Below are 21,766 nucleotides of genomic sequence, written 5' to 3'. Positions count from 1 at the left end.
CTAGGCTATTAAGCAACTTGGAAGATCAGGATCAAGACCTTGAACTTGATTGGATAGTCTGTGGGGAAACCAGTATCAAAGCAGAGAGCAGGTTTGATGTGCTTATCGTAACCCATGCTGCTTAGGTGACATGCTTCAACATTCTATACTCTGAGCTTCCTAAGCGTTGATGGCTTTTTGTCTAAGTATATTGCATTGCAGTAGTCTAGCGAGGAGGTGATAAAGGCAGTATAACTGGTCATCATCCATAAGGGTAGGATGGGGTCTTCAAGCCAACTGGAGATGGTAGAAAGCATAACTATTCATTTTCATAGCTTTCATCAGATTAACTGATTTTTGTTGGAGCTTAGTGGGAAACTGAGCCACAAATCCACTTTATCTTACAACACATTATAAGCATTACTACAGTTATCAACACTGGTATCCATAATCTATCTTAAAATTAAATGCCATATCTGGATGTTCCCCAATTATATTAATTTGATCCCAGTAACTGGGTGTAACACTTACTCTATCTAATTATATATTGTATTTAATTGTTCTTGCATATGAATTCAATGGTTTGTATGTTATTTTAATAAAGACTTTTAAGTGCAAATTTAATTTTACAAGAGGTATTTTAAAGTTAGGAAGTAATTGCAAAGCCTTTGCAATTAAGCTTAGTTGACTCTTTACTACTACTGGCTCAACAAATTTGAGTATAGGTATAATTTTGATTGATTCAATTATAGTTTTGAATTTTAAGAATAAAACACCAATTGAGCTGATTGAATGGGCACACTTTCCCTCCATGATTGTATTTTTACTGTTGTATAACCACACAGTAGTCTTTATTTCACACTTTTTATGTCTATTCTAGGTACTCAGCTGTACTGGCAGTTGAAAAATGATTTCTTTCTTGGGTTTCTGTTTCATTATTATGATCTATACCACAGATTGGTTGCATGGCCCCTAGGGCATTACATCAGCAGATCCATTTGGCTTGCACTTCTGTGCAGCAGTCCAGAAAAGGTGCTTGCCACCATTCATGTGAGTGTCTTCCAGTATGTGAGGTATATGGCTGGACATGGTACATGTTCCTTAAAATTGGAGTCTTTGAGGATGCTTACTTTATTGATAGTGAAAGTGGGGCGGACAGACTTTTAAAAAAAAAAATAGCCTTTTGTATAGTAATTATAATTAAGAGATGACATTGTTACCACAGCTAGATTACTGAGGATATTAACTTCTGTGACTAGTTGTTTCATTCCTATACCAGTCCAGCAGATACTTGTTGGTAATGAGGCTATGCATTTTCCCTATGCGGATATCTTTTAAAGCTTGTGAAACATCTATTAATATATATATGCACCCATTGCATTTCATATTACGTATAGTTATAGTGTGATGTTCAGCTTATTATTGTGACTAACTGATTAGCCCTCTTTGGGGTTTCCATTAGTGCTTGGGCAAATAACAAGAATTGTACTGCGGTGTGTATTGATAATTAAAAATGATGGTCCCACAATATAAGCAAAATGCTTATCAGCCCAAATGTAGCTAACATATGTCTTTCATACCAGGTATATTTCTGTTCTACAGGAGTTAGTATCTCAATGTGTAAGTAGTTGGTCTGAGTTTTGAATTTCTATGTTGACCCAAGACGACTCCCAGTGCTATTTCTGTAGCAGCTAATTCCAACACAAAAGGTTGTGAATAGTCAGGCTGAACCAACACTGGAACTGAGCTTAATACCGGTTTCAATTTAGTGACTGCTTCAGTCACTTGTGGGTTCCATTCCCAACTACTACATTTTTAAAGCAAACTATATGAAGGAGCAACTATTTCTATATATTCAAATATAAACTCCCAAGAGAAGCCAGTTCCTAAAAACTGCAGTTTTGTTTTAATACAGTTTAACAAGCATTTTAGAAAATATTCCAAGAACCATTTTGCAAAGTATTAACAATATTATGCTTTCCCTTTAAACATTTTAACTGATGAATGTGGATTTTTGATGCTCCTCAGTTGGCAAGTTATGCCACAAATATATAAACTCAGTTTGTATTTGGTTTGAGTGCTTCAAAATATAGGTGCCTACAATATATAAAACAAAAAATTACATATAAAAAACATAAGCCCCTTCGTTTTCAGTTTAAACAATTTTTACTGAAAAATTCCCGGGTTTTACAAAAAGTATTCAGTTTTTTTCTGATTTTCAACCTACTTTATATTCAAAATATACAAAAAAAAAAACTTGTTTTATTAGGAAAATACAATACACTGCATGAGATATGTATTATGATAATACATTAGTCTGTGTGTGTATATGCAAAGCTGCCTCTTGAAGTAAGGCTATGTATTAGTCTAGAACAGTGGTCACTAATTGGTCGATCGTGATCAACTAGTCGATCCTAAAGGATCTCCCAGTTGATCGTGATCTCTGGCAGTGTAGTGTGGCTGCCGCTAAGGCAGACTTCCTACCTACCCCAGTCCCATGCCACTCCCAGAAGTAGCCAGTGCGGCCCCGGGGCAGGGGTCTCCCTCTGTGCGCTGGTCCTGCCTGCAAGCACTGCCCCCGCAGTTCCCATTGGCCGGGAGAGTTGTGGGGGCCGGGGCTTGCAGAGAGGGGCAGTGCACTTTGGCCACTTCCGGGAGTGGTGTGTGGCTGGGGTAGGCAGGGAGCCTGCCGTAGCCTCACTGCACCCGCTGCTGACTGGGAGTCACCGGAGGTAAGTTCTGCCCAGGGGGAGGCCGCACCCCAGCCCCCTACCTGAGCCAGCACCCTATACCCCCTCCTGCACCCTGAAGCCCCTCCTGCATCCCAAGCCCCACCCTGAGGCCCCTCCCAGAGCCAGCACCTGAAATTCCCTCCTGCGTCTGAACCCCCAGCCATGAGCCCACTCCCGGTGCCAGCACCCCATACCCCCTTCTGCACTCTGAACCTCGTCCTGCACCCAAAGCCCTAGCCCTGACCCCCCCCTCCCAGAGTGAGCACCCTATATCCCCTCCTGTACCCCAGCCCCTGCCCCAGGCCTAGCCCAGAGCCCCCTCCCCGACCTTTTTCTGTTTCTAGTACAAACAAACAAACTTAACAAACATATTTTCATGGATCCTTGTGGTGAGTGGCATCCCCCACTGAATTTGTCCTTCCATGACTTAATACAAATTTTCAACAATTATAGAGGTCTATAATCTTCTGTGTTACTAGTGGCCAGCATTTTAGCAAAAAGGTTTATAGTTTGAGGGGGAATACAAATCAGAATAACCATTATCTTCTTCCCAAAGGTACAGATGGGACAAGTCCTCACTAGTACCAGTATCCTTACGTTTCCTTAAATTCTCTATAGTTTGATTGTACTTTATATTCTTGGACATATTACTGTGTGTTCCGTCTTTCCGTAACTGTACAACAATCTGTGTTGTGCTTAGTTTCTCCCTGTCATAGCTCACTGACTGATTTTTACCAAGAGCAAATACTGTGGTTGTCATTTGGTCATTGGCCACAACCTCTCTATTCTGTACTTGTACTAGTTGCAGCGTTTTTTAACTTGTTCCTCAGACACAAGATCATTAAATATACTACTTCCATATACAGTCCCTTTTCATGGGAATTTTTATAGTTCTTATTATTCTCAACTTTACTGTTAAGTCTTTTCAGCTATGTCCCAAGGTTCTTCCTTGGCTAAGACTTTTCTTTCAAATCCCTCTCTGTGGCAAATTATATTAACATACTCCTCCATTATGATTGAGAACTTACTTTCTTGTCTGGGTGTTGGAGAACACCATGGCTGGAGGCCAGGGCACTGTTCTCTATAGCCTTCCAAGCCTTAGGCTTGTATCTGTATCTTAGTATCTGGAGCCTTCATAATCCTGAAGAGCTGGAAGTGACCACAAGGAGCAAGACATCATGGACTCATGCCCATCCAGGGATGCCAATGTTCGATATCAAAGTGGGAAACTGAGTCACAAGTCCACCCAATTTAGGCTTAATCAATTTTTGCCTTTATTTATACAACTTCAGACAGAAGTATTGTAATTTATAATGTCTGAACATATGCTTATGCCAATAACAGACAAGATAGAATAGGTAAATGGGCCCAAATTACTGCCTTCTGGAGCACTGGAAAGTTCTTCCACCTTCCATGATGATCATCGCCTTCTCTGATCTCTTGGTCTAGGCCTTCAGTCCCATTCCTACAGCTTCTGGTGCAGTCTCTGTAATTTGGGCTTTGTTCACTTGAGTCTTTTACACTTTTCTAGATTACTTAATTTTATCCAGTAGGCTTTTACCACATCATCCCCTTCATTTGTGCGTGTGTGTAACCCATACAATGTGCACGTGCAAACTTCAGTTACCTAACTTACCTAATTTTTCCTGCTGGTTTTGCAGTTTTGGGGTCATGTCATTCTATGTCACCCTGTTCCTAGCTTTCCCAGAAACCTGGGATTTTGTATTTATCATTACATGTTTGTGTATCTTCTTTATGTCTTGCAACATGACACATTATGTATCTTGCTAGCAATAATATCATTTTAAACAAAACAGCAATTTATATCAAAGAGGGATTGGCAAAACCACACTTATGCCAGGCAAGGCCTTGGCCTAAGTGTTGCCTCATCTAAACCCATTCGGTATCCAGAATTACAAATTATTAAAATAGAGCTAACAAAGCTCTTAATTTTACCATTTTGCAATTCTTCATTCTATATTTCAGTACATGTATGTCACTCTTCTACCCCTTAATCTATTGCAGGAATGGGGAGTTATGGAAAACACAAAAAACCTTTTCTGTCAGCATTCTTTATTATCTTAAACATAGGTTTTCAAAGGCCTTTTTCATTCAAAGTACAGTTTTGTTTGTGAATCATTACCAAAAAAAATTGTCAAATTTTTCTGTGTTGCATTTTGAGGGATGTCAAATGTTAGGGCCTTGACATTGAATAGTACTGCAACAGTACATTGTAATTAATGTTTGTTAACATTGTTTACCTTAAAATTGGTTATTCACGAATCAGCGTTTGGATTGTGGCTTTAATCTATTAACTTTTATGTTTAACAAATCTGAATTGAAACAATTTATTAAGTGTGGATGAAGTCTGAGCCAAAGGTATTCATCCTTACCACCTGCATTGTTACCCTATTTTCAAAAGCAGTTTGGGTTTTGCTGACTGATGAACGGCTTAAAATTTGAACAAAAAAATTTTCAGTATAAAGTCTGGACAAACTTTCAAACTCACTTATGGGACACTAGAAAAATGATATGGCAATGTAAGATTTATTTCTGAAGATTAGAGAATTGCAAATTTCAGGACATAGAACTATTTTGGGTTTGAGGCAAATTTCCCTTTAAAATATGGAATGCTACTCAGTGTATTTATGTAGGCATCCAGTAATGGGAGAGGAGGCAGCTGGCATTGACCATAGTAAAATCTGTCCAGTATTTGTTATCAGTGTATCACAGGGTATCTGTATTATTATTCATTAAGCTCTTGGCCAAATTTTGACTCTTGACCGCTAATGTGAGAGTTTGGGGAAATGGAATAATAATTGTTAACACTTGACTGGTTTTGTATAATTGAGACTACTTTAGATTTTAAAAATTAATTTGACAAGAATCTTTCCATAATGTGGCTGACAACTTCAGGAGTAAGGAAGAGAAGAGTTAAAGCTACAGGAAATAAAATTTGCGGGTTTTTAAGGTTGCCTATATCTTGTACAGCAGACCCACTGTTCCCAAACTCTGGTCTGTGGAGAGTTGGGTGGTCTTACTTCTATATGTGAGGAGAGACAAAAAGAAGCAAAATCTGATTGTGAGATTAATTCATTTGAGAGGACAAAACACTTATGAAAATTGACTAAAAGTACGTAAATTCTTTCTCATCGCTATTTTTTTCATGTTGCGTCAACTGCTATAGTTCCCAAAAGGGAGATTTCATGATTTCAAATAGGAGGGAGATGATCCATAATATGGCATCTCTATTAGAGATGAAACCTCATTGAAGCAACAGTTGACAGGTTTTCTACCACAGGTGTTCATAAATTTCCAAAAACAATGAGGAGTCCTTGTGGCACCTTACAGACTGACAAATTTATTTGGGCATAAGCTTTCTAGGTCTGTTATTGCGTGACCAGGGAGACTGAAGTGTTCTCCTACTGGTTTTTGAATGTTATAATTACTGATGTCAGATTTGTGTTCATTTATTCTTCTGCGCAAAAGAATAAATGGACACAAATATAACATTAGGAATTATAACATTCAAAAACCAGTAGGAGAACACTTCAGTCTCCCTGGTCACTCAATAACAGACCTAAAAGTAGGAATTCTTCAACAAAAAAACTTCAGAAACAGACTCCAACGTGAAACTGCAGAACTGGAATTAATTTGCAAACTGGACACCATCACATTAAGCCTGAATAAAGACTGGGAGTGGTTGGGTCATTACAAAACCTAAACCTAATTTCCCCCATACTAATTTCCTCCTACTGTTACTCACATCTTCTTGTCAACTGTCTGAAATGGGCCACTCTCATTACCACTACAAAAGTTATTTTTCCTCCCTTGGTATCCTACTGTTAATTGAATTGTCTCGTTGGACTGACCTCACACTTGGTAAGGCAACTCCAGTCTTTTCACGTATTCATACCTATTTCTGTATTTTCCACTCCATGCATCTGATGAAGTGGGTTCTAGCCCATGAAAGCTTATGCCCAGATAAATTTGTTAGCCTCTAAGGTGCCACAAGGACTCCTCATTGTTTTTGCTGATACAGACTAACATGGCTACCACTCTGAAACCTGTCTTAAATTTTCAGTAGTACTCATGGCAATGCAAAAAGTTAAGGCTTGCCCTCTAAAATAGTTTGGGATCGTAAATTTACTTTAATTTTTTTCTGTTTGATCCTTTAAATTGACAGGGAAGAATGCACCAAAAGCCTTCCCGAACTACTGTACTGCAGAACGAGATCACCCTTTAGCTTTGCTTAATTTCTTTGCTTATAACAGCATTTTTGTGTTCAATCTTGGATTTCTCATTTGTTCTCTGCAGTACCTATTTTAAGTAATGCCATTTTGGTACTAGGAGAGATTGTTGTCCATTGTTGGTATTAAGATGCTGATACGCAAGATTATATTTTTAAGATTCTAATTTTGGGCTGTCTAGACTGACTTTGTCTAACCTTTTGGCTTTTTGGTAATCTACATTTGAGGAGCAGGTGAATTTCTGCCCCTAGTTTCTGCCTAGTCTGGCTAACATAGGCAATGAGAGCAAAAGTATTTTGAAGTGAGATCCCTTATTCCAGCAAATACACAAGCACCAGTGCGTGCTCTGATATTTACACCTACTGTAAGCATCTCTTTACACTGACAACATGGTGTTAAAGGGCCTTAAGATAAATGAGAATTGGACATGCTGTGTGTTCATACACATTCCTTCAAATGTTTTTCAGTTTACAAGGGTGGATTTTTGCTTTTTTTATAATCCTTTTCCTCAAAGATTTGACTTTTGAACAACAATAACTTACTTACCAGTATTTTTAAATAAGTGGTTTAGAAATCATAACTTTGATTTCACATTTAGTAACTGATAAAACTGAAAGATTTAAACAGCAAGAGCAATTGAATTTTAAGAATAACATGTTGGAGAAAAGAAAACTAGCTGCAGTCCAACTATCTAAAGTGGTACAACTTCCCTAGTGGATTTCACAAATGTGACCGTTTAAAATTACTGCACATATTAATACACGGTATTAGCATGTACAGTAGAACTAGTACATTATGTAGTACGACTTTGTTGTTAAAAGTCAATTCATTATGCTTACTTCATTTGTTAGGTCTCCATCCACCAGGCCCTCCTTTAGCAAGACCTATTCTTCCTCGAGAAAGGGGAGCTTTGGATAGAGTTGTTGAATACTTAGTTGGTGATGGTCCACAGAACAGGTAAAATTTTGCTAATGATAGTAAGTAACAGCACATACACAATGAGTTGAAAGTCTGGTTTTTGTTTGTGCAGCATTAGATGTTCTAGAATTCTGCTGCTTATGTTTGTTGGTGGCTTCATATACAGTTTTCCTAATGAACTGGCTCTCTAAAGCCTTGCCTGAACTCTCTTTTACCCCACTCTCAGAAGCGTAAACTCTAGCAGGAGCAGTTTTAAAATGATAGTGCACTAATGAAAAAGAAAAGCCTTATTGAAGCTTGAGTGGGAGAATGAATTAAACCATCACCTAAAAACATCCGAGACTCTTAATTTCTTTTCACATGTATCGTCATTTTAATTGCTTATAACTAATTGCCTGCTGAATTGTCCCAAACCCACTTGAGCTGGCCTTCTAACTCTGTTAGAGGAACTATTAATCAGATCATTGTATTTCCTCATAAAAGTTGAATTACCAGTATTTTTGATGTGGCTTCTATTGAGTCTAGTATGAAACAGACACTTAAATTGCAGCTATGTGATAGGTTAAGACCTAACCATCTTGGTTTAATTCTTAAGATTATGATTCAAAATTTGTCTTTTGCTGATGTGTAAATGAAGAGACCCTGCTAACCAGTACATTCTTCATAAATGGATTGGGCATTACTTGTTAACAACATTTTAACTATATTGAAAGTTGCTCAGCTTTAATACTATACAGCAGTTCCATTGTCTGAATACTTAGCTTCAACTTAACACCTGTATTTTTACTCTTTTTTTTTTTTTAAGGTATGCCCTTATATGTCAACAGTGTTTTTCTCATAATGGTATGGCTCTGAAGGAGGAGTTTGAATACATTGGTAAGAACTAACTTACATAGTCTGTTCTTTCAAAAAATAAGTATTGTACTTCTTGAGAGACTGTTACAGTACTGTAACATTTAGATTCTAGTTAAGTACTTAGTACAAGCTAAGAGATGCCACTTATGGTAATTTACTATTCAGTAGCTAAGGATACATTTTAAGTTTTAAAAAAGTACTTTATTACAACCTTCAGGCCGAGTATATTGTGTGTGTAAAACTATTCAGGAGAAATAAGCCTCTTCCAAAACATCCTTGAGAATCACTGTGGGCTATGAATAGCCCTCAAAAGGGTTTTATAGCTAAAAACTATCTGACGTTAAAGTTCTCCACTTTACCAGAACTTATAGAAAATCTTGTTTTGGCAAGAAGATCTCAAGGAGGCATCAAAACAGGAGTAGGAACAAGCCCTGGAGGTTATATGTCAATTTATGGCTGACAATAACTTAAGACAGACCCAGTTCTTTTTTGAACACAGATGATGTACAAAAGAGGCAAAATAAAACTACAGTAAGTCTAATGTGTAAGAAATAGTTTCAGGCATCTCTCTTCTCTTTCCATTGCGCATGGGGGTCTGTCTCTCTGTTTGGGAGAAAATATACAGCACAATAGGCAATATATTTCATTTCTCACTGATCTGACAGCATGTATTCTGTGTATCCGTCTGAGCAACAAACAGTCCAAATGTGCAAGAAAGAGACTTGTTTGGTCTTCTGTAAAAGTGTATTTTAAATTATTGGACAGCATGTAATATTTTTCCAACACAAACGTGGCTTTTCTTACTAAATACCACGAGAGCAGATTATTTTTCAAGTAATAATGGAGTCTCCCATTGAGTCTGATGGATGAGCTACACAAATAATTTTTCAAAGTGGTAGCAAGTTGGTCGTAATTCTCTCATCCTTTTTGGCCATTTTATCTACCGGTGCAGAAGGTTGTAACGGGTGGTCTGCCAAACAAAGATGCAGCACTTTGCAAGGTGCAGGAGAAACAATTGAGACAATCATATGCAGATCCCATTGATGGTCAAAGTGACATACTCAGTATTAAAACTGGAGCTAGCCAGTCATGGCCCACAGCCAAACGTCGCTGCAGACTGAAGAAGAAAGTGGCCACTCCGCCGAAGTCTGTGGGCCATGACTGGCTAGCTCCAGTTTTAATACAGAGTATGTCTTCTCCTAGACGAGCTGTCTACTGGGGCTAGGAGTCTTGTCTACCCCAGCAATGGACTGCTTATTGTCTGGTCCCTAGTCTTTGACCTGGCTGGCTGGAGTGGTTCTACCAGAAGTTTAAACTCCTGCTGGCAAAGCTCTCCAGGTCATGAGAACTTTCAAGCCTTCCCACCACATCAAGGTGTAGCCCTCAGGGAAGGAAATGACTGAATAATAATATTTTACAGAATAATTTAAAGGGAATGGATATCCATACTGGAGTATTTATTTAAAAAAAACCACACAAAAAAACCCCAGCCAAACCAAAAAAACCCCCAAGAAACTCGTCTTATAAATCTTTAAGAATACTTTTCTTCCATAGACAATCATGTTTTGTTGATGTTTGTGACACCCCTAGTAATGTTTACCCGAAATGTTCACAAGTAGCAGCAGCAGAGCTGAAAGTGAGATTATTATTGTGTATGCTTTTGTAATCTTCTGTACAGCATTTAGGTGTGCGTACTGCTTTTTCCTGAATCCTGCAAGAAAAACTAGACCACAAGCTCCACGACTCCCAGACTTCAGTTGTGAAAAGAGGCAGCCAACAGAATTGCAGACTATGGTTGGACCTTTGCATTCTGGAGGGGTAAAACTACAAGAGAATCCACCAAAGGAAGGTGTGTACTAATCCTGTGAAGGTTGCCATTATTCATGTTAATTGAAATCCTTTTGTCACTGCTCTTCTTGGTTCTGTCTTTTTTCCTTAAAGTGCAGCAGTTTTAAAGCATTCTAACTTTTTTGTTCTCCTGTAGTGTGTGTATTTTGCATTGTTTGTTCCTTAGTGTTTTTGATTTACTCTTCATCTGCATTGCTGAAGGGTTTTTAGCCATACAACCCCTTAAAATTCAGTCTTACTTTACTCATGTCTGGCAAGGTTATTTTCCCTTTGAAAATACTGCTTAATGAAATCCCTGGCTTTTTTATTATTGATAAACAAATATCAAATCTAAACTATATATTATGTGCATAATTAACAAGATAATCTGCCCCAAGTGGTTAAATTTCACTGTTTTTTCAACAGGTCATTTGGTTGAGGTGGGTTGAAATTCCTGCCTTTGTTCCTTAAGTTAGTTTTGCTATTTTCCCCAGGGCAGGAAAATCTAGTAAAACTGCCTTGCTTAAAATCAAGAGTTCAAAGACAAATTGTCAATTTTAATTTAACAAAGTTCCTTTTGAGAGGTTTTATAGTCTGCAAATACAGTAGGTGTCTAGAGTTCAGCCAAGAAGAAGATGCAATGTTTTCAGGAGAGTTTAGAAAAGAGTTGTAATTAAAACCAAAGAATCTTCAGTTAGACTTAACTTTTGATTATTTACTAAAGAGGTATGGATTTCTCTACGGTTCCGTTCAAACCAGACAAGATCTAAAGCATGTGGGGCTAGGGAATATGGAGCAGTTCATGTCACTATGTGCTTAGCTGAAGAGGTTTAAAAGGCAGCTGACTACAGGAAATAGTTCTAGTAGTTTAACAAATAAAACTCCCTTCCTGTTGTAATCTTTTCATGTTGGGGACAGAGTGCCATTGTCTTTCACTTTGTATGTGGCATGAAGAGGCAGGGTGATCATCTTTGCCATTGCACAGAGGACAGATTAATAAATTGGGGGGTTTTGTAGTGGTGTATTAAGACTTTAATGGCTTAAACTGGTTAAAAACACACACAATTAGTGTCTAATTACTTGCTAATAGTGCTGTGAGTTCTCTAAAAATACCACTTGTACAGAATTCTCATTACTGATGTCTCCTGCCTCAGCATGAGTCATGTGGGAAACTGCCTCTAGGTCTTGAGAAACTTGATCTGGTGAGGCACCTGCAGGCTGGCTTGAGAGCTCTAACTTGCTGAATATGCTCCAACTTCAAGTACGTCAGGGGTATGTCTACACCCAAAGAAAAACCAGAAGCACGGAGTCTCAGAGTTCAAGTCAGTTGATTTGGGCTCCTCAGCATTGGGGTACAGGGCTAAAAATAGAGGTGTAGACATCCCACTCAAGCTGGGGCACAGGCTCCACCACCTCCTCTGGCTTCCAGAGCCAGGGCTCTAGCCTGAGTGGGAATGTTTATCCTGCTATTTTTAATCCTACAGCCTGAGCCAGTTGACCTGGGCTCTGAGATTTGGCACTGAGTTTTTCTTTGCAGTATAGACATAACCTTATCCAGAACATTGCAGACAGTTCCTTTCTGATTGGTCAGTGAAGGAACTGCTCAGTGGCTCTGATGTGGGAAGAAGAAAAGGAGTACTTGTGGCACCTTAGAGACTAACCAATTTATTTGAGCTCAAATAAATTGGTTAGTCTCTAAGGTGCCACAAGTACTCCTTTTCTTTTTGCGGATACAGACTAACACGGCTGTTACTCTGAAATCTGATGTGGGAGTGCCTCTTGCTGCTTTAGCCCTTATTCAGGGCCTTGTTGTGTTCTCCAGTTTCTAGTCAATCATACTTAATCATAAAATCATAGAAATGCAGGGCTGCAAGAAACCTTGAGTTGAGGCAGGACCAAGAAAACCTACACCATCCCTGACAGGTGTTTACCAACTTGTTCTTAACAGTGGTGGGGATTTCCCATGTTCCCTTAGTAACCTCTTCCAGAACTTAACTACACTTATAGTTAAAAAGGGTTTTCTAACATCTCATTTAAATCTCCCTTACTGCAGATTCAGCCCATCACAGAAAGGAGGACAAGAAGTAAACATAAAGAGCAATTGATCATCTTATTTAAAATAACCCTTCTGTTTGAAAACTGTTGTTAGGACTTCCTTCAGTCGTCTTTTCTCAAGCCCAATTTTTTTAACCTTTTCACATTGGTCAGGTTAGGCTTCGGCCCGGGCTCAAGCATGGTCTTACGTTGCAGTGTAGACATACTGTAAGGAAAGTGTAGGTTTTCTACTTAACAGGGAAGGAGAGCTAATAACGGATGATATCAAAAAGGCTGAGGTATTTAATGCCTATTTTGTTTCAGCATTCACTAATAAGGTTAACTGTGGCCAGATGCTTAACAATTAATATTAACAACAAGGAGGAAAAAACCCATGCAGTTTGTCCATCTCTCCACTTTGTGTAGGATTCCTTTTTGATTTTTCATATCATTAAAGAGCTTCTGCTGGAGCCATATTGGCTTTATTAGTCTTCCTACCTTTTAATTTCCTTAGCCAAGAGGTTTCAGGCTCAATCCTTAGTTGCACCCAATAAACTCTGGGTGCAGCTAAGTGAAGGAACTCCAAAGTAGCTGTATACAGCCCTCACTTGCTCTCGAGGCTGACTCTATCGGTAACTTTCCCCCCGCATAGATTAGAGCAGCCCAAGGTGTAGTTTCTTTTATCTGTGAACTCAACCTTCATAGAGAGAAAATCTTGCTGGTGAAGCAAACCATTTTTAAAGATACCTTGTAATTCTGCTTCTCTAAAAAGAAGTATTTTTTCTTTGTATTTTCTCATGTATGTTACATTAATATTCCCAATATTATGTTGAACTGTATTAACTATGAGATCATCTTTCAATTGATTTTTAATCATGAAAATCGTGATGGCCATCATTTTGGTTTTACCAGTGTGATCTTGCGTTATATTAGTTAAACGTTGAGTTCTTTATTGAACTCAGACCCAGATCTTCCTGCTGCTATTGCAGATAAAATTGTAAAGTATCCCTCCCTTAAATTAACCATTTCTTATTTTCCAAAGTTCTCTGTGTAGAATGCAGAGTCAGAATACAGATAAGCAGGGAAGTCACTGATATAATTAGAAAAGGATTAAGGTGTTTTAAAACAAAACATGCAATCCAGATTGTCAGTAAATTAATTGTCAATAAGTAAAGTATGAAAGTATAATCTATGTGCACCAGACTAAATTTTTAAAACAGGCTGGGGTTTACAGAAAAAGGGAGTTAAGTTCCCAACACCCATTATTACTGGAATGTGGGTATCTAATTTCCTTATTTTCTGAAAATCTCAGCCATATAATATACTAGATAAATACTGTACCTGCTTTTAATCTATTACAATAGATGTATAAAACAAAATATTAACTCTCTAACTGTACTATCCAAAAGAAAATGTTTTTTGTACCCATATTAGATGATGCACTATAGGTTGATGCTAATTTGTAATTTTGTCATTATGCACAAACTGCCCATGACTTGGTTCAAGGCATTTCATTTGAGCAGCTGTCTTATGAAAATAATCTTTTCTCTCAATCTGTCAAAAAGTATTTTCAATGAGCCATTTTTTGTCAGATCTAATTTATAGCGTAAACTCTGCTTACAGGTAGTTTTAACCCATACTGATTTTAAAGGCTTTAATTAATGTGACTCTGTAAACTTAAGCTACTAAACTTTCCTTTTAATGAGGTATAAACTGTAAGCAAGGCTTTTGCAGATCACCTATTAAGACGGTACTCTACTGGCAAAAAAGGGTATGTTTAATTATAATTACAACAGATGTTGGCAACAGGAAAATAACTTCTACCGAAATGTTGACAGCATTCAGAAACATAATTTGGATCAGTAACCCTGTTAAACCATAGCCTTGGAGTAAGGCTAATGCCATTACCAAAATAGCAAAACCACAGTCGCATGGACAAAATGACTAGCCACCTTCAGTAAAGATGACTGGGTTGAATCCCCGCACTCCCTCCAGTTTTGTGTCCAAGTATTCACTAGCCTGCTGCATACTCTTTTGTGGTCACAGACATAGGGGGATGGGGTTAAAGTACCTGTTGACACTAAAACGCTAAGGTGATTGCTCTTCTTTTCTCCATGAAATTGCTTCTGCAGATCTCAACTCGATAGAGATTAGCCAGCAGAGATGTGCCTAAGGAAAACTAGTTGAGCAAATTGCTCTCACATGCCTACCATCTTATCTTGCATCTAAATCAAAAGACTAGTGCTTAGTAAATGTTTGAATTGAGCTCCTAATGGCAGCCTCAATATATCTCAGTAATTGAGAAATTCATTAGGGAAGCCATGGTAGCTGCCTTTCCTATAGTAGATTAAAACCTGAGTCATTTTAGTACTAAATCTCCAACAGAATTTTTAAGAAGCTACAAAGCACAGTTTTATCCATTTTGCTCCTCTGGTTTCATTTGAAGACAGAGCACAGAGTGCTTTAAAGTAAAGTGCTTCTCTTTGTCCTGTTGTTTGGGATCAGCAGCTGTTGGTCTGTGTCTCCAAATGTTCCTGTTGAGTGCGTCATATTTAGTCCCTGCTGGAAAAAGCCAAATCTTGACGCTGAAAATATTTGATAACCAAAAATAGAGCATTATATCCAATTAAAACTGTAGAAAGGCAGCAAATCTTTACAAATCTTGGAAGATCTGTGCTTCTGATTTACTTGACCTTGAGCAACTGGGATTCCAACCTGAGTATGGCACAGAATGCTTTATTGTATTGACAACCACCTGATGCAAAAAGATAAGGTGTTTATTTTAAGATAGGCCTCAATCAGCTTTTTGGTACCTTAAATCATGAGGTGATGTTGAACATGCCCGGGATCTCTGAAGGGAATGGACAGGGCTGCACTTCATTGCCTTAGTTTGTTTTGTTTGTTCCTGATAGACCATGGAGAATAGTATTGGATTTGCTCTTCCCTCCCTCCCCCGCACCCCCTCACCAGGACTGTCATGGCATACCACAAGGATCTACTTTCTAATCCCTCTTCATTGCATATATGGGGCTGCTAGAGTTAGTGACACCCAACTTTATATGACAGGTTTCAGAGTAGCAGCCGTGTTAGGCTTTATTCACAAAAAGAAAAGGAGTATTTGTGGCACCTTAGAGACTAAGAAATTTATTTGAGCATAAGCTTTCGTGAGCTACAGCCGAATGCATCCGATGAAGTGAGCTGTAGTTCACGAAAGCTTATGCTTAAATAAATTAGTTAGTCTCTAAGGTGCCACAATTACTCCTTTTCTTTTTGCCAACTTTATATCTCACCAATCCAGAGAGTATGATTCAGTGTTTTTCCTAGTGTCTGGGTGCAATGAGAGTGAGCTGATTGAGACTCAATCCTGAGAAGACTCAGGTAGTGAATGGTGAGTTGCAGTAAGGAAGCAGACAAGCTGGCGGAAGTTAGCAGTACCCCTGACTGAGTGTGAATCTACAAAACTTGTAACCAAAGTTTGTAGTTTGGTGGTCTGATTAGATTACCAGCTGCTTTTGTATGATCAACAAGTGGCAGTGATAAGGACTTTTTTTCCTCTCTGTTTGATCAGGAGATGGCAGTCCTCTCTCTGATGCTGACCTTGTCCTTGTTTCATATTTTTGTTGCCTGTACTTTTTACTACTGTAATATGCTCTTCAAGGTGGTCATACTTAACATTTGTTTGGAAGCTGACATTAATGCATGATACATCAGCATGCTTCATAAATGTGGTATCTCGTGGCGCACGTGTGACACCTGTGCTCCAGAATCTGCACTGGGTGCCTATTGGCTTCCATGCAGAGTTTATGGTGTTGGTTTTGACCTACAAGGCCCTAAATGGCCAAGGACCTTCCTGTCTCTTTATGCCATACTGCCACAATTTGAGATCTGCGTAGGTACTCAATTTGAACCTTTAGAGAACAGGCTTCTGGCAAGGCATTCTCTGTGAAGTCCTTTGGGAAAGCATCTTCCTCCCCCCGGCCCGGTGGTACACAGCTTCATTCTAAAGTAACTCAGATCTGACCTAAGCATCCTACAAAGTTCCTCTGAGTTGACATTTAGACCGAGCTGTGATTGTAGGCTTTTTGTTTGGCAGATAATATGTAATATGCTGACTAGTGACTGGTGTGTAGAAGAATTCTGCTATTTTTATTTTATTTTTGTAATTGGCTTTTGTATTGTGCTTTTAGCTGACAGTGAAGGCACCCATAGCCCCAAATGGACAGTCTTTTAAATTTGAGTTTTTAAATAAAACAAAATAGTCATTTTAACAGATATAGCTAATCTCTCCCCATGGAGATCATGTCTTGGAAGAAACAGTGGAAGCAAAATACATTGATTTATGTAGAAGTCTCTGACCCCCTTGGATGCAAAAATGTATCTTGAGGATTTAAAGCCATGTCATCCTTAGGAAAAATAGTGTAAGGCTGAAGAAGAAAGCAGTAGTCTTTGTAGTAGTGCTAATGTGTCTGAAAGGAACATGTATGGTTCTGATGAGTTTTACAAGTGTTCCAAGGGTTGATAGGATTATAAATTGGGATATAAAAATGAGTCAGTTTACTAAGGGATGGGAGAAAGCAGATAAGCCATAGTAGCTACTGAGAAGCCATCCTAAACTTCTGTTTGTCAGTTTTTTCCATTTGCAGTTGTCAAGAATGGGACAGAAACTTCTTTCTCTGAGGATAGTTGGAGTAAAACTTCTGCCCCAATAAAGCTCTGGCTCTAGTTCCATGGCTTCTGTCTGACAGGGACATGAGTTTTCCATTAGAAACTTGTTATAAGAAAGATCCCGGAAAGGAGGTTAAGTTTTGATATGCCATTAACTCAATGTAAACTTTAACTTCCAAGACCCATCAATCAAAGGTGATTGCAGTGCTGGAAAATATTGCAACAAATAATACAGAAAGGTAGAGTAAGTCAAGGAGTTTCATATGGGCTCTAGGTTCCCTAGCCTATCTTAAGATTGTTAATTTGAATACAAGAACCACATTGCATGGACAGACATAGAAGATATAATAGTGTTGAACTTGCACTTTAACCCATAGTACTTTCCAAACCTTAAACTACCACCAGTAAGTGGCATTTTCCAGTATGATTCCCTAATTTAATTCCACCTAAACCTAAGCCAACAGTTGATTAAAAGAAAACATAAGTCGAATGATAAAGCTACATAGTTTAGCACATTAAAATAAAACAAGGACAGTGATATTTGTATAGGGTTCCAAAAATATCCAACTGGAAAAAAATAATCCACTGTATACAACAATTCTGAGGTTGTTAAAGTGATCAATCAAAAGACTGAACAGTGCAAGACATGCTTTCCGAGTTACAAGTTCAAAACAGAAGTGCAAAAGAAATTAAAGCTTTTTTTGTCTGAAGTGATTTACATTTTAGGATAAGGAAAGCTAGAATATAGTTAAGTATTATAGAGAGCTCTTTTCCACAGCATAAAATAGTTTAATTTTTTTTCATAATACAGTGTTTCATTCGAACTGTATCCCACTAAGCCCGTTTTGTTAAAGGAACAGATAACTTTTGTCCAATACTTGATTCATTTTGGCCTATGAACCAGAGGACCGATAGGCAAAAACAGCTGAATTCTCAAGCTTTGGCTTAGCTAGAGTACCTGCAATCTACAGGTAGTAGAAGCAGCAACTAGGCTTGCTTAAATACACTTTCCTTTCCTGCAGCTGGTTGACAAATGGTCTCAAGACCTCCTCACTCTCAGAAAACAGCTGTGCTAAAAGCAGATGCTAAGTTATAGCTGAGGACAGTCCTCACTGCACATCAAGCAGGAGGGGATTACTGCACATCTGACCGTTCCTAAACTGCTGATCTGACTGTTGTTTGGGTATCTCATGTTTTGAGATTATGAAGACCATCTTCCACAAGGGGACTACTAGAAACAAAAAGGTGTTCAAAGTTTTTTTTTAATGGCAGTTGGGGCAGGCCAGGCGATAGGCCAATGTGGCAGATGATCTGATACTTTTTATTTTTCCAGGCTCATCTATTTTAGCTGTAAAAAAGTCCTACCCTTCAAAAGGGAGCTTCAGAATTGTAGACTGAAGTTCAGCAGACAACCATGCATGTCTTTAAGACTAAGTGTTGACCCCATTGTTTGGCTACCTACCAGATGCTCCAGAAGAATAGACACTGGTTCAAATGTCAGATATGTTTTTTGAGATACTTGCAGCAGAGACATAGTATCTACTATAGGGGAATAAATTTAGCTCGGTTTGAATGACCGCTCAGAATGACTGTTCAAGAAACTGGATCTGAAAGCAAACTTTGTTGGCAAAGAATTGGCTTGTCTCTTAACCAGTAAGGCTTAATATCCTCTAGCTCTGTTAGGGAATAGCACTAGGGCACCATTTCTTAAACCCATGTTATTTTCTTTGGAAGAAAAGCATTTCTGCCCCCGTATGTCTTTTTTGTGGTTTTTTTTTCAGACCTCCTGACACTGGCACAGAGGACTGAGGAGATTAATCATATTTTCTTGGATTCAGTTACTTCTAATATGATTTTTTTTTCAGTGTAAAAATGTCCTAAGTTGTTGACCCTTTTACTCAGTTCAGCCTGACTTGTTGAGGAGCGCTGATCTACCTCTTTGGCAGAACTGTCACGGGCATATGGATGCAAGTGCTGTGTAAATGTTAGGCTTTCTCCTTCAAGAAAAACTAAAATGCATGTATTCCTTCCTTCCTCATGGTATAGAAGCCACGCACACAGAATACGTGTGAGACAAATATCCCTCAGGCAGGTATTTGAGACACTGGAAAGTGCGTATCTCACTAGTGCACATTTTAAAAGTCAGATTATTTCACTGGGTCTGCTAAGGTAGAGAAGGAAACCTAGTCTTAGAGAAAATTCATATAAAGGGCAAAAACTTGAGTTACTTTAAGACCTTTGGTTGCTTTTGTCAACTCCTAAGCTATCCTGCATTGTACTAAGAATAATAAAAATAACAATGAGTTTGCCCAATGCAAAGGAGCAAATGGAGGTTCTGAGATCACTTCTGCCAATGGAAGGAACAACTAAAGAAATTATTAGAGAGAGTCAGTCGGTCTGTCTGTCTTATTCCTCTGTTACAGAATGTTTCCAGACTAGGTGATGCATGCACTGCCTCTCATGCTTTTACTACTAGTAACGGTTCTGTAGTTTGCAAGTCTGGGCATGAGACTCTTTAAAGTTGGGAGTTGAAGGGTTGATTTAACCCAGTAATCCTTATTTAACAGGTGGTTGGTTCTTCTGAACATTTAAAATTTACTTAATAAAGGGACTTCATATAGCTCCCCAAAATGTGCACTTTGGTTGACTGGCAAACCTCATTCAATCTAAATGCAACACAGTGGAGTTGACTATATGACACAATGCTGATGTCACGTGTGGTCTATAAAACTGAAACCTGGCATTCTGCATTGAAAACAGTTATTTTGCTTTGTGTGTAACTAGATGAAAACTTTCAAATATCTTCCTGTGTCACACTTCACTCTTAGTGAGTAAAATGTGAATCCCTGGACTCTAACTTGAAACTTTTGGGATGACCTTTATTATTTAGAGTGAAATGTTGTTAATAGTGGCTAAAGTGTGGTACAATGCAGAAAAGTTTTTGTATACAGTAACTTGTTCACACAGCTTTTATGTATATCCCTGAACTCTAATTCTGCTGTTCCATTCTTGTCATACAGAATTGACATTCTGTGGAGTGCTAGGCTGAACTGAATAAACTTGTTTCACTTTTGATAACGCAGATTTTCAGAGAATTCTTGAATTTGAAACCATTTAATCACATACTGATTTTTCTAGTTCAGAAAGGGTTTAATTCTCTTGTGTCTGAGGCTTTGTGAACAGAATTATGAAAAGCCAGGATTCTTGAAATTCTGCTGCTAGTGATGGATTCCTTGAGTGTAAAATTACAGGTGGCTGGATGCTATCACTGCTGCAGAAGTGTTACAAAAGTCTCTTGCTTCAGAATTTTAGAGAATAGGCAATGGGTTGTTCTTCTTAGAGTGCTTGCTCATATTGATTCCAATTAGGTATGTGCACACCATGTGCACGGTCGTGAGAGAATTTTTACCCTAGCAACACCCGGTGAGTCAGCTGTGGAGCCCCCTGGAGTGGCGCCTTCATGGTGCTGGATATATACCCCAGCTGACCCAGCGCCCCCTCAGTTCCTTCTTACGTGACGGTCACTGGAATTGTGGAGCTTGGCTTTGCTGCTCTCCACTCTCCCTAGCGTTTTTCCTACACAGTTTGTTAATAGTTATAGTATAGTTGTTTGTATTAGTGGGGATGGAAGCGGTTTTCCCTCCTTCCCATCTTTTGCTTAGGCTCATGCCCAAGGCTCCAGGCTTTAAGCCCTGCAGTTCCTGCTCTAAGCCCATGCCAATGGATGACCCCCATGACTCTTGCCTGAAGTGTCTGCGGGAGTCTCATCAAGCAGACAAGTGCAGGATCTGCAAGGGGTTTCGTCCCCAGACTAAGAAGGAGCAGGACTTTTGCTTAACATAGCTCCTGGCACCGAGTGCTTTGGTGCGCAGCGCCCCAGCAACAGCGGTAGGAATGGCACCGCGGTTGGACTCTGATAGAGACCCGCGGCACCGACGTTCCCCGGCATTGCAACCGACATCATCGGTCCAGCACCGCTCCCACTCGCCTGGCCAGAAGTGGCACCACAAACCGGAAAAGGTTGGCCCACCTCAGCAGGTGCCACCCTCCCTGGATCTGTTTATAGAGCCGAGTTCTACAGCCAAGCACCCAGGGCACAAGTGGCGGCTTCTGCACCATTGACTCCAGCATCGAGAAGGGAACCGTTGAGTCCGGTGCGACTGGACTCCCCGACTCTCAGCGTGGTTGAGGTCCAGTTGCTGTCTACTCCAGATATCTTTGTGGCTGCAAGGGATCTGATTGCCATGACAGTGTCGGCATCCCCTCAGCAGACCAAGGCACCGGCACCTGTTTGTATGGCACCATTCCGGGGCATGCTGGCTCTTATTCACCCACCGGTACCGTCAGTTGAGCCGCGGCGCTAGTCGTACTCGCGGTACCACTCTGACTCCCTGCACCGTTCCCAACACCGCTCCATACACCAGTCACCGTCCGGGAGTAGATCCTGATTCAAACGTTGCTCCCAATGCCAGTCATCGTCGCGACCTAGGTCCAGGTCCCGGCACT

The 21,766-nt window shown here is 39.3% G+C and overlaps 1 protein-coding gene across 3 annotated transcripts in view; it reads left to right on the top strand.

Moving 5' to 3' along the window:
- LNPK (lunapark, ER junction formation factor) overlaps positions 1 to 21,766 on the top strand; it is an 85,707-nt gene that overhangs the window by 53,620 nt on the left and 10,321 nt on the right. For all 3 annotated transcript variants that reach the window (XM_077829824.1, XM_077829825.1, XM_077829823.1), the window contains 3 exons: positions 7,813 to 7,918; positions 8,685 to 8,755; positions 10,413 to 10,583. In XM_077829824.1, the coding sequence (XP_077685950.1) occupies positions 7,813 to 7,918; positions 8,685 to 8,755; positions 10,413 to 10,583 (348 nt within the window). The remainder of the gene's footprint in view (positions 1 to 7,812; positions 7,919 to 8,684; positions 8,756 to 10,412; positions 10,584 to 21,766) is intronic.

The sequence above is a fragment of the Eretmochelys imbricata genome, chromosome 11 (genome assembly GCF_965152235.1).
Source record: "Eretmochelys imbricata isolate rEreImb1 chromosome 11, rEreImb1.hap1, whole genome shotgun sequence".
NCBI lineage: Eukaryota > Metazoa > Chordata > Testudines > Cheloniidae > Eretmochelys > Eretmochelys imbricata.
The sequence above is the reverse complement of the archived record's forward strand: the minus strand, read 5'-3'. Positions and strand labels throughout refer to the sequence as shown.